Source organism: Rhinolophus ferrumequinum, chromosome 4 (assembly GCF_004115265.2).
Source record: "Rhinolophus ferrumequinum isolate MPI-CBG mRhiFer1 chromosome 4, mRhiFer1_v1.p, whole genome shotgun sequence".
Classification (NCBI taxonomy): Eukaryota; Metazoa; Chordata; class Mammalia; order Chiroptera; family Rhinolophidae; genus Rhinolophus; species Rhinolophus ferrumequinum.
The window spans coordinates 78,595,906-78,610,149 of record NC_046287.1 but is presented as its reverse complement, the minus strand read 5'-3'; the positions used below and the strand labels follow the sequence as shown (position 1 = coordinate 78,610,149).

Here is a 14,244-nt window from a genome sequence, read left to right as displayed (position 1 = left end):
TCTTTGTGAGAACGTTTGCTTGATTTTGTAATATTAAACAGCATTTAGCCAATAATGGCAGGCATGCTAAGAACTCTACTCAAGTGCCAAAACCTGAGAGTGTACTCTTCAGGGTTCTGGTGGCAGAAGCTACATTTGGGTTTCTGATGGCAAGGGGGCTTTCTTCTGTGTTCACTTCACAACATCCCCTGTAATTTGCTCCAAGGTTCTGGCAGACTGCTGGACCATGTCACCAGCTGTCACCACCCCTCCTTCCCATCCATATTTGGCAGTATCTGAGAACACAAGGCATGCCAGTAAAAATAATAGTAGCTGTGATAACAACTTCAATGGCATGGTCCCCAGAGACAAGATCAAATTTTGGCACCTTTTCTCTCAACATGGAACTAAAAATGGCACTGAATTTAGCTACTTGGTGGTATATCATTTTCTTTAATTACACATTTTGGTTTCAAGTGTTCCACATGCTGGCTTTTAAGTATCAAACCAACCTATATTGGTTAAAAACAATGGCATGCCCTTTTTTTCTATGGGGAAGAGGTGAAATAACTATAATACGATGCATTCTTTTCATCTCCATCAACCATAAAAAATAAGAGGAATGTGTGCTGTAATTTTCTCTCACTCAAATGGTCTTTGAGCCTGAAAGAAAATTTCTTCATGAAATTTCACATGATGAATCTTTGCTAGTATATTGTCTCAAAATTATTTCAATTAATGATGTTTGTTTCTTAACATTTACTGGGAAAGCCTACAGAAAAAAGATTTAAGAGATTATAGAATAAAGGCTTTTGAAGCATATAGGAAATATTTTAATTTTAAGCATATTAAAATTGGTTAAAATCTAAGACTACCACAAGCAACTTAAGAAGATGTAGTCTAGAGTAGACCATTGAACTATTAGTAACATACGTTGCAATCGTAATTGATGGCTTAACATTCATGTGAGTCTCTCCTACTGTTATCATTATAATTTTTTATCACTGACTTAGGTGGTGGTATAAAAAGTACGCTTATTAATTTTGTAGATGGCAAATGTCAGATATCACAGCTGGAAATCGTTGTTCTTCTGCCCAGAGAAAAAGGGAGGAATTATGCTGTAGTACTGCCTTATCCACGGTTTCACTTTCTGAGGTTTCAGTTACCCACGGTCAACTGCAGTCTGAAAATATTAAATGGAGAAATTCCAGAAATAAAAAGTTCCTAAGTTTTAAATTGTGCGCCATTCTGAGCAGTGTGATGCAATCTTGCGGCATCCTGCTCCATCCCATCCGGAGCATGAGTCATCCCTCTGGCCAGTGTCTCCATGCTGTCGATGTTCCCTGCCGGTTAGTAAACAGAGTAGCCATCTCATTGATCAGATCAATTTTCTCAGGATTGCAGTGATTTTGTTCAAGTAACCATTATTTTACTTAGTAATGGCCCCAAAACATAAAGAGAAGTGATGCTGGCAATTTGGATATGCCAAAGTGAAGCCATAAAGTGCTTCCTTATGGTGAAAGAGCGCAAGTTCTCTACTTAATAAGGAAAGAAAGAAAAAAATCATACGCTGGGTTTGCTAAGATCTGCGGTCAGAATGAATCTTCCATCTGTGAAAGTATGTGGAAGAAAAAAAATTGTAAAGAAGGGTGAGTACAGTACAGTAAGATTGTGAGAGAGACCACATTCACATAACTTTTATTACAGTATATTATTATAAGTGTTCTGTTTTATTATCAGTTGTTGTTGTTAATCTCTTACTGGGCTTAATTTATAAATTAAACTTTACCATAGGTATGTGTGAATGTATAAGAAAAAAAACAATATATATAAGGTTCAGTGCTATCCTAGGTTTCATGCATCTACTGGGGTTCTTGGAGCATATCCCCCATGGATATATAGGCACTAATGTACATATTCCATTGGATATATTAATACCACAATTTTTTTTATCCATTCTTCTGTCAGTGGACATTTAGGTTGCTTCCACCTCTTGACTATTGTGAACAGTGCTGCTATGAACATGGGAGTGCAAGTATTTCTTTGAAACCCTGCTTTCCATTCTTTTGAATATATATATACCCAGATATGGGATTCCGGATCAAATGGTAGTTTCTAGTTTTAATTTCTTGAGAAACTGCCTTACTGTTTTCCATAGCAGTTGCACCATTTTACAGTCTCGCCAATAATGCACAAGTGTTCCAATTTCTCCACATCCTCACCAAGACAAGTCATAGTTTTTAAACTACAGATCATTTTGGGAAAGCCATGTGGCTTTCCTTCTAACACCGGAGATTTGCACTGAAGAAACTTCTCACTCTTCTCTTTTCCTCCTACCTGATGGAGTCAGTTACCATCCCTCTGCACTATGTCTTTATATGCATTTATTGTTGTGATTGCAGGGGGCTGTAACATAGGCTGTCATAACTGCCTCACCTGCAACCTTATGGGAAGTAATACCTGTGAGTCTTCAAGAGAAAAGCACCTACAGGGAGGGTTTAGAGAAGGTGAAAACATACATTTTTTAGCTATGCTATACGTACTACAGTTAAATAGAATTTTTAATGTAAGTATAATATACATTTAAAAATTATACAGATCATAAGTGAACACTTCAGTGGAACCACCTCCCAGATAGAAAAATAGAATATGACTAATCATTCTGGAAGCCCCCTATGGACTCTTGTCAGTTATTAACCTGCCCCCTCCTCCCTAAAGATAATCACTCTGATTATATTTGTTCCTACCAGTTGATATTAACTGCTTTTGAACTTTACACACACAGACTGACACAGTCTTCACGTTTTTTGTGATGGGGTTCTCTTGCTCAATATCATGTTTATGCGATTTATAGAAGTCCATTGTAGGACTGCACTCTAATTTGTTTATCCACTTTACTGCTGGCAGACATCTGGATTGTTTCCAGTTAGGGGCTATTACAAATAATGCTTCTGTGAAAATTCTTGTTCATGCCTTTGGATGCTATGTGTATACATATTTCTACTGGATAGACAGACTTTTGTAGCCAACTGGGGACTTAACCACTGTTTCTAAGATTTCTAACATGGAGAAAATCGTTTCAATTCCAAACAAAAAACTTATGAATGATCTCGCAAAATACAACCATTTATATTTGGTATACATCTTGTATTTAGAAGCCAATTTTCACAAATGGACAAACTTGTGATTATATTTGCTACTGTCAAAAAAGAGATCAATTAACAATTTCTGGTAAAAATTGTTAAATGTCTTTAATATGAATGCTTCATTTTAATTCATAGCAATCCAGGTAGGTAGAAGAATAGCACAGTGTAGGAAAAGGAATCCTGAAACCGGGTTAGGAGATCTGGTACCATGAGTCTTCTTCATATTGTAACTTTTTAAAAGATATTGGGTAACTCACCATCTCCCTCTGCCTCTGTCTCATACACCAGGGATAATACTCCTCGTCCCATACTACGTTAGTAGAAGATAATAGACATCAAGATATTTTAAAATGTGAAAAACACACTGAACAGACATATTATCACTGTCATTCATAAATTCCATTTTTCCTTGGATAACATTTTGAATATGAATCCAGCCTCCCCACATTAAAATAACCTAGAAATATGTGGCAATAACAATATAAAACTAGGAAACACTATATCATAAACAATTTGTAAAGGTTAAATCTACATGAATACTGTTTCTGTTTCTTTAAAATACACAAGTATAGTGTTTATGTAATTTTTAAATTGTTATTTTTAAGACTCTTGGAGTTAACCAAAATAGCCTGTTCTGAATTTCATCACCATCATATTACTGTAAAAAAATCTTCGAAGACAGTGTAAGTATAGTGGGAAAGTACTTGTGTGGAAGGACAGTGCCTGGAATACACAAACGTTGCCTATTAATATCTTTGCCCACACTCCACCCCCAAATGCTGTCTCTGCCTTCAGTTTCTATATTTGGTAGAGAAGCATTCTCTGTAGCCCATGGCCCTCGCAGAAGTTCCATTTCACTTCCTTCTGTATGGATTTTCACACTCCATAGCCCTCTGGTAAAACAGAGAGGAGTGTCGTGGTATGTCCTTTGTTATTAGATCTGGATTTAAGGTCAGGTCCACTGCTTACTTGCTTGGAACCTTAAACTCTCAAAAAACCTCAGTTTTCTCAGTTTTAAAATGTAAAAAAGAAAGTAATAGCAACTATTCAGTGGAGTCTTTGTGAAGATTCAATGAGATAATACAGGTGATGCACTAGCACAACACTTGACCCAGAGTAAGTGTTCAGTGAATGTGTTATTATTTTTTAAAAACATTGCATCACAATGTTCTACCACCGGCACAGAGAACACTGGCTGAGAGAATGCCTGGTATTTCTGCCAGCCTGTACCTCCTCACGTAAGCTATCCACCCAGAGGGCTAAGGGACTCAGAAGAGCACAGAGCTCCCAACCACTTCTGGACACTTTTCCCACCTCCTCTATTCAGTCATGTGTAAAGCCAAGGATCATTGTACCATTCATGTAGAGTGGCAGCACATGCCTTCCCATGGGTTCAAATCTGCTTTCCAGCTCAAGCACTGAAGAATTGGGCTCATCCTTCTTTATTTACAGCAGTATTTTATTTCGCTGATTTTTCCTTTGTTTGTCTGCCAAGACATCACACGTACTTTTATTACACCAGTGCTCAGAAGTTTCTGTAGCATTTTGACTTTTATTTGGTTGCTGCCTCTCTCTCTCTCTCTCTCTCTCTCTCTCTCTCTCTCCCCCACCCCTGCCCTTTCTCTCTCTCACTATGGAGTCAATCTTACTAACACCCTGTATTTGCATAAATATCTTAAGTTATACATGAGGGTCAAGAGCTTCACTAAATACCGAATAGCAATATTTTTAAAGTACATGATATTCTGAGACCAAACGACTTGTTGGTCTCTATTTTTAATGCAGTGTTAAAAAGATATATTACTGGGTGTGGTTCTCGTTACATGATGTCTTAAGTATTATAGAACCAAAATCCCATATTATTGAGATTTTCTGTAGTAAAAACATATATTAGAGACGTTGTTCATCTGGCAAAAAATAAAATAGCTTTCAAAACACTATGCTACTTTCTAACATTTGACATCTCTGTGATCCCATGGATTTTCTCTCCTCTTCAAAGTCTATTAAAACCAATAAAATGAGCAAATCTATGATTCAAGAAGACTTTTTATGTTACATAAAAGCTCACAATGATGACACATTATTCTGTGTAGGAACTTTTACCCTTTGGAAATATTTATCATTGCTATGCCCAAGTATGTCTGTCAGACCTTTTCCTGTATGCAGAAGTAGCTTCCATTTTATTCAAAAATTGCTGAAATATCTGAAGCTTGAAAAATGTATGAAGTGATAAATGTTTAGAAAGTTCTTGACATTTTGCCACTCAAAACATGACATAATTTAATGCAAAATGACATATGAAGTTATACAAGTTGATGATTTATAAATTCAAGAATTCCATAACCTATATCTTAATCCTTGAAAAATCAGAGTTTAAATGGAATTACTGGCAGACTATAATTCAAGCAGGGAGTATGAGTATAAACATTAGTTACAAATATACAGGGTAGATGAAGCTGTGTTTGTATCTGTATTTTTGTATGTTTCTTACTATAGCATGACTTTACGTAAGGTATTTTTAACAAAAAAATGTGAGACTGATAATAGAAGGTCCCCAAAATGTTGAATCTTAAAAAGAAAAAAGAAAAAAGAAAAAAAATATATATATATAGTACTATATCAATATATAAAATCAATCAATATATATTATATATAGTACTAGTGGACTTTCACTCAACTACTTTTCATATAGCATTACACTAAGGCAATTAATTAAATATTCGTAATATAACACTGTTCCTAGCCATGTATGTATTTGTTTTCTACCTACTAACTTTTCCTTTAAAGAACTGTATTATTATCCACAACAGTGTTTTCTTAGATTTTTAAAATTTCAGAAAATAGAATTCATTTGTTTGGTAGATACTTATCAAGACCTACTACAGTAGGTATCAGGCACTTAGTAAGGTAAATGAGATACAAAAATGAACTAAAGTCTTGGCAGAGATGCCTAATTCAGTCAGGGAAGGCTTCCCCCAGAAGTCGACACCTACCATCTGAGTGAGGAATGGGTATTTTACAGTGAGTGGAGAGCATTACAGACAGAGACACTATTTACTGAGAGGTGCCATGGTCTGGTCAGGTGACTTCAAATAGTTCAGTAATCTGGAATACAGAACACATAAAATACCTACATACTAAAAACTGTCCTGTTCTGTGCCAGCTCTCCTTCATGTATACTGCCTAGAAAGTTGCTATCCGTTAAATAAGGTAGGTTTAACCAGACTCATTTTTTAAGTAAACCTAATGTTTAACAATATTACATCATTTGTCCAAGGTTAAACCCTCGTTCGAGGACTGAGCCAAAATCGAACTACATCTAAAGCTCCTGCTCGATACACTGGGCCAAGTTAATTTTGTTACTACATATATTGAATATATAATAAAGGCTTTTTGACAGGGGTACTGATCACACTGTTTCTAACGATGCTTTTTAAACATGCATGTCTTTCTCCACCTCTCAGGTAAATTCCAATATGTATAGTGAGTAAAGAATGTCAAATAATGTTTAAAAAAAAATTATCTTTTGTGATAGGTTATAGGACCATCACTAGGTTTCCCTATTTATCCTTCCTTATGATAATTCCTAAACTATGTTCTGTGGAACACAGATGAATGTTTAGTAAGTGGTAATGGATAATATGACTGATTATTCTTCCAAATACTTTACATTAATTAAGGAAAATAATATATAAAAATGTAAAATTATATTACATATATAAATTTATGACTATGTAGTCTTCTAATTATCTATTTTCTAAATATTTTAAATACAGAAAATTAGTAAACATATTTACAAAGCTTTTATAAATTTATAAGATTATCATACCCATATCAGAAACTATACATGAAATTATCTGACACGAGTGTTGCTTGATCTGTGCCATCGCTGAATTGTATGTATAAAATCAGAACAATACATCCTAAATTTAGAATAGTCAAACAGTATTATATTTTGTGCATCTGAATCCATTCTGATTGTTTCCTATGCCAACAAGTTCATCTGTGAAACCAATCTTTACTTTTGACCTTAATCCAATGAATAGCATCATGTCTCTTGAGGACCTATAGGTGTCACAACAAAGTAGTACACATGTACGAGTGGCCCGTGGTCAAGTAAGTTTGGCAAGTTCCACTATAGAGAATTGTGCCACTTGTTAAATGATGAAGAGTGGAACTCAGACAAAGCAGAGCAAATAATGATTCATTCCTAAGAGTTTCCTGGTACCGATTAACTGAATACTATCAAATCATTATTAAAGTGACTTCTTTATTGCATTGAGATGCTACCTCGATTGTATTTGTGTAAGGAACGGTTTGTTTTCTAGTTTTTATTCTACACTTATCGTTGGTGTTTCAGAACATGGACATTTCAGCTTTACGTATGACTCTTGTTATAGATGTGTTTACCATTTGCTTTGTAGCTAAAAGCAGCAGACCTTTAAACAACTTGTATTCTTTACCCCCAGCAATGCATCTTTTTGGCCTCAACTGGCAGTTACAGCAGACTGAAAATGACACGTTTGAAAATGGAAAAGTGAATTCTGATACCATGCCAACAAACACTGTGTCATTACCTTCTGGCGACAATGGTAAGAGGAAGAATTATGTGTCCTGTGTTTTTCTTTTGACATCTCTTTCCATAAATTTATTTTTACCCATGTTACATCCAGTTTCATATGGGAGCAAGAAAAGGTTTTGAAATCACAGATGTCATTTTTTAATGCATAGTTTTTATTTGTTTACTTGAAAGATTGAAAATTTACATTTTTATTATAGGGATAATACTATATTCTGCCTTCTGATTTGATGACTAGGCCTTTCCTCCTTTTCCTCCTGCAAGTGTGTATTTTGTTTTCTTGTTAGTCTGTAAATAGATTATAATTCAGTGTATCATCTCTTATATTACCTTGGGTATATTAAGCTTGCTTCACTCGACTCGTATGTGGAGTTGGAATACTATATTAATTTTGTTATAGAAGCTTTAAAATACAAAACACACTAAAGGGTTATAACTTATTGACCTTTCCTCTGCTTTTCTCTAAACCTACAAAAGTTTGCACTTCGAACTAACAGAATTTCAAATCAATTGGCTCTGAATTAAAAATGGAATTTAAGATGTATTTCATTTTTCTAACATAAACACCTAGAATACTGTATTTCATTTTTTCGGCATAAACACCTAGGAAAATGTATTGATGTGTATGTATATTTATATTATATATTCCTGTCTATTATTTGGTATGTTTGTGTGCGTGTATATGTCTTGGTATTTGGCATCCTCTGAATTTTTGCAAAATATCCTAATACTTTATATCTCAAAGCAAACAGATCAAAACACCTTTTTCTGTCACATGATAAATATATCGTTTGCCTTTAAGTGTTTCCCTACGTTTTGTTTTTCATGTTTTCTTATCTAGTGTCTATGTATTCTTCTTTGGTATCAATTATGCTTATCCTCATGTGGCTAGTTTTTTTGTAAGATTAGAAAGAAGCTATTATATATTTATATATAATATATTGATTTTATTTATATATATGCTGCTGTGTTACATGTACCCATTGACTGTGATTAGTGCCTTTACTATTTTTTGTTCTTTGCTTTCCCATCTTCGGTTTTACTTTAACAACAATGCTTTATGACACTTCTTTTCCTTCTTAGGGAGGCTGAGGAATTTTATAAGGCGTTAGATTTTCATAGTATTAATAATAACAAACACCCCATCCCAACCCCGTATGGGGCCTTTTGATACAAAATTCTACATGTTCCCCAAAACTATAAGATGGTAACTATGACATGTCACCACACCTGGAGTCAACAGTGGTAGTCACTACACCATGGATTAAAGAGACGTGGGGGGGAAAGAAAAACTTTCCTAATTAAAACTGTAGGTGGGAATGGCAATTAAATAAAATGTAATTACATTAAACGATTGTTTTTTAATAAGTGATAATACACATATGAGCAGATGAAGTCACTACACAGAAATTACGAGCATTTACTTTTGGTTTGCATAGATTAAAGTTTAGACTGTCTCTTAAAGTGGATGGTTCCTCTGAAAATGGTCCAGTAGCACTTATTGACCACACATGTAGGGAACATTTTTGCAGACTGAATAAATTACAGTAAAGAGAAAAATGCTTATTGTAGACGTTTTATTTATTATACAACATCCTGACCTTTTGTTAATGATTAAAATGAAAATTTCACAGTGCTTGAAAGCATGACAAAGAGAAAGCTGTGGATTCAGTGACCCCCACAGCTGGGTGCAGGTTCCTGGTATTTTGCCAGGTATAACCTCTGCTCCAGGCAGTATTCCTTAGCTCACATAAGCCTATACGCAAATCCTAGCTTGTCTTCACCTACTGACTTTGTAACCTTGGTCAAGCTGCTTAGCAGTTCAGATCTGCAGAAAATTTTAGGACAACCCTGGAATAGACTGTCTAGAACTGTATCAGCCCAGACGTTGGAAGAAAGTCATATAAATTATGGGTTCAGAAACCTCAGTGGAGCTGATAGACTTTTAAACTATTCTCCATTACTGCAGTAAGAAATACGTGCTACAACAAAACCCACATATATGCATTTACACTTAGATCTGAAATGTTTTCCAGAATAGTACAAATCCTCATTTTATGAAGTGCACCCTGGTATTTTCTACTCTATTTTTTATTGCATTCCCCATTTATACAAATGCTAGTTGAAACTCAAGCAGATAATTTCACAATGTACAAAGGATTGAAGCCCCCCATTTCAAAAACACTGCTGTGGAAGTCCCCTTCTCCAAGAGGGACTGAAGTTCCCCCACGTGACCATAGAAAGCTCTGCATACAGTTAATGAGTGCCAGTAGCGCAACTGTGATATGTGAGGGTAAAGTACCTTTTTCCTGGCCTCCCACATAAGGAATAGATAGCACGTGCCCCAGGATGAGTTACCGTAAGTACACCGCGGAAGAACTCATCCTCCAGCCTGCCAACTAGACTAGGGGATTTGTAGGAATTTCTGTCTCTGGGCTCAGACCTTGTCCACAGTGTGACCTCAATAGTAGCCACTTGTTGTCTTGTTTATTATCTCTCAAATAGCCACCAAAAAAAAAAAAAACATAAACAAAACAACCTTAAATTGTAAGGAATTCTTATTTCCATTTTTCCAAGTAAAGATTCTTTATGTATCTCTTAAATATGTACAGTCCTAGGCTGCAGGGGTAAAGAGAGGGCTCTGTTTGCAAGAAGAGAAGAACCTTAAAAACACTGCTTTTACGCCTCCGTGATGGACCTGCAGTGTCCATGCACCATCACCCACTACTTCAGGTTCATAATCTGTCCAGAGAAGCAGATCACGTCATCTCTTTAGAAATTCTAGATGACAACCCTCAAGAAAGCCTTAGAATTCTGAACGAAGCACACTAGAAGAATTAACTGTGCTAAGCATAATGAGAAAATTGCTTCATGGCTTCTAAATGCAAAACTCTTAGCATGCCGTCCTATTTTATTCTTTTTTATAAATATAATTCTAGGGAATGATCATGGTGCTAAGGGTTCAGTAAACTGCCTGCTTTGCTTTTAAGTGAAGACTGAACCCAAGCTTCTAAATGGTATCTACTGTTTAAAAGAAATCATCTTTAATGATGATTCCTGAGCTCTTTGACTACAGAGTTTAGAGATGACATGTCAGCAGTATGGGGTCTCAGGCAAAACCGATGGACGTGGGCAACTAAAGAGGTGAGAACAAAGTCTTTAGCTCCAACACCAGTCCCTTTCCAGAAACTAAAATTATTCCCCTGGACCAAGGAATTCATTTAGCCTAATGTACTGGAAAGAGTCACACAGGCCTATATTCAAGTCCTAGCTCCTGCTTTTATTTACTTTGTAACCTTGAGCGAGTTACTTAATCTCTTTGAGCCTCAATTTCCTCACAAGTAAAGAGTGAACAATCAAACCTATCTCTTGGCTCACCAACTTCGACAGTCTGGCAACCCTACTATATTTCACTTGCAAACGCTCTTCCACACCTCTCAACAGTTATTTCAAATCTTCCTACTGTACGCAAAACTCCAGTCTCTCAGCTCTCTCAGCAGATGACCTTGCATTCTATTCAATAACAACAATAACAACAACAACAAAACTTCAGAGGGAGTTCTCTTAATTTCCTGTAAACAAATCTCAGTCCCTAGTTATATATGGATTAACCCTTCCACACTTTTCTGATCACATTCAAGGCTAATCTTTTCATGAGTACTCTTGATCCATCCCATATCTTCAACATTACCCCACTCTGCTGGCACCTTCCAGTCAACATTTGAACATGCTGAAGCTTCTCAGCGTCTTTAAAAGATACATAAATAAATCCTGAATCCACCACCTATTCCATCTCTACCCTTCCGTTCCTTCTCCCCTGACCGCCAGGCTTCTGCACAGAAGATGCGTATTCACTATTTTCCTGTCTTTACCTTCCCCTTACTCCTGCCGCGCAGGCTGGCTTCTGCAGTATTCCTTTCTCATAACTGACCTCTGCCCCTACCACTCATTACAACGGATGTCTTCCAGAGTTATCGGTATTGCTGTGTCAGTGGCATCAATGAATACCCTGTCGTCTTTATCACATTTGAGTTCTTGATAGCCTTTGATAGTTCGCCTATCCCTCCTCACTGAAATATCTTTTTCCCTTAGCTTCTGTGATACCACATTCACCTGAGCTTTCTTCCTGATGTTTTGACAGCGACACTTTATTTAGTGTCACCTTCCTCTACCTGATCCTTAAACATTGCTGTTTCTCAGGACTCTCCTCTTTTCAGGATATCATCACGCTGGGTTCTCTCATCCCCTCTTCTGGCTTCGTTTGCATTCTATGTGCTGTGTTACATTCTGTGTGCTCCCAGATCAATAAGTGCTGCTTAGCTCTCCCTCCTCGAGCTCCAGACATCAACTACATAAAATCTATCCAAGTAGCTCTGGAACATGTCCACATGGCTGTCTTCCAAGCATCTCAAACTCCACGTGTCTCAAACTGAACCCATCAACTACTTAGGTTATCTGTTACTGCATAACAAGCCATGTCAAAACTCAGTAGCTTAAAAGAACAATCTGTTATCTCTCAGGGTTCTATAGATGGACTAGGCAATTCTTGTTTTTTTGCGTGGGTCTCACATGCAGTTGCTATCAGGTGCCAGCAGGGGCTGTGTGAACACCCCGCTGAGCTGGACAGCAGCTCACTCACATGGCTGGCAGTGGATGCTACCTGTTGGCTGAAACCCAATTGTGGCTGCTGACGGTAACATCTAAACACGGCCTTTATATGGTTCATGCTTCTCAGATCATAGCAGCTAGTTCTGAAGGGGAGTGTCTCAAGAGGGAGCACTCCAAGAGACAAGGCTTCTCGGATATTGGACATTCTAGGGTGTCACTACCATCACATCCTGTTGGTCAAGAAAGTCATTAAGATCAGACCAGATTCATGGACAGAAACATGGAACTTCTCTATTGACTGGAGAAATGGCAGGGACATGTTGCATTAGGCTCAGAGAGATGGAGGATGTGGCCATCTTTGGAAAACACTATTGGCATATCATCTTTCTTTCCCAATTTTCCTCTCTTTCGGGGCTTTCTATATCAGCAAATGGCATCACCATTCACCTAGTTACGTGGGCCAGAAGTTTAGGGGTCACACCTGACTACTCCTACTCTCTATTCTCGCAACTCCCACATTCAGTCAGTCACCAAGTTCTGTCAGTTCTAAGTCCAAACTATCTCTTGGACCCCATCGTTTCTCACCTGGATTACAGAAGGTCTTTTCTATCTGGGATGTATGTCTCTAGTCTTGCTCATCCATTCTTTAAACATAAATCTGAGGTGTCAATGTCCTGCCTGACCCCTTTCAGTAACCTAGATTCTGGCCAGATGCCTTTAAACGACTTACGGAGCTCTCCACAATCTAGGTGCTCATCACCCCGTGTTATAATGTAGAAACAATATAGCAGGGAGATAGTGTACAAGCTCTTTAACTAAAACACCTCGTTTCTTATCTTTGTTCTGATTTTTAGTGCCTTTATTATTTGGGACAAGTAATATAGCTTCTCTGTGCCTAAGTTATCTCATCCATTAGAGTGGTCTTGAGTAGTCAGTGTAAATACTTAAAACGGTGTACAGTACATAGTAAATGCTTGACAAATGTTGGTGATTGTCGCTGTTACTATTTAATTACCTTCTTTGCTAGAGTATAAGACAAACATCATTATTTTTCCACTGCTCTGTCCCAAGCTTTTAACGCAATCATTGGCACATAATAGGTTCTCAGTAAGTATTTGTTGAATGAGTAAATGAAAACTGTAGGACTGAATGACATAAAGTATATAAAGGGTCTAACAGAGGGCCTTGTATAAAGTATACACGAAGCAAATGTTGGTACAGTACAGTGGCTAAGAATTGAAGCTCTGCTACTCACTAGATGGCTTTAAGCAAATTGCCTTCTCTAACCTCCAGTTTCTTCATAAGATAATAGTGAGATTTAAATCAAATAATGCATGTAGGCTGCCAAGCAGTGATTCGAACATGACAAGTATTTGATACATGTCAGTAATTACTCGTTCACTCTTTTTTCTGCAGTTCAAGAATATATGCTTGTATTTTTGTAGCAAATTTCTTAAGATGATAGATACTTAAATCAGCATCAATAATATCTTCTAAAGCAATAATAGAATCCCTATCATTAGTTATTTATATTTTTAGTTATTGGGATTTTATGAAAGGAATCTTATCCTTAATCTTCCTTTGAATGCATAGTATTCATTCATTCTACATTTATTTATTGAGCATATATTACATGCCATGCACAGAGCTAAGTTCTTAGAACACAGCAGTGAAAAAAACAAGACAGTCACAGTTGTTCCCAGAGCATGTGAATTTCTAGGCAAGACAGAAATCAACCAAGGACATTTCAGTACTAGATTTATTTGAAAGGAGCCAATAAGATACATGCCAAAATTTAGCATAGTACAATTTGGGATAATATAAAACAAAATGAAAGGCCATAAATTTTGGTTAGTATAACTCTGGCAAATGAGTTCTCCAATCCAAAAAAAAAACAAACCTCTTTTGTATGAGTAGTAAAGTAGGTGTGTG

The 14,244-nt window shown here is 36.6% G+C and overlaps 1 protein-coding gene across 8 annotated transcripts in view; it reads left to right on the top strand.

The window, feature by feature from the left end:
- The window catches only part of TENM3 (teneurin transmembrane protein 3), a 586,180-nt gene that overhangs the window by 446,036 nt on the left and 125,900 nt on the right, over positions 1 to 14,244 (top strand). For all 8 annotated transcript variants that reach the window (XM_033104318.1, XM_033104317.1, XM_033104313.1 and 5 more), the window contains one exon: positions 7,595 to 7,717. In XM_033104318.1, coding sequence (XP_032960209.1) covers positions 7,595 to 7,717 — 123 coding nt within the window. The remainder of the gene's footprint in view (positions 1 to 7,594; positions 7,718 to 14,244) is intronic.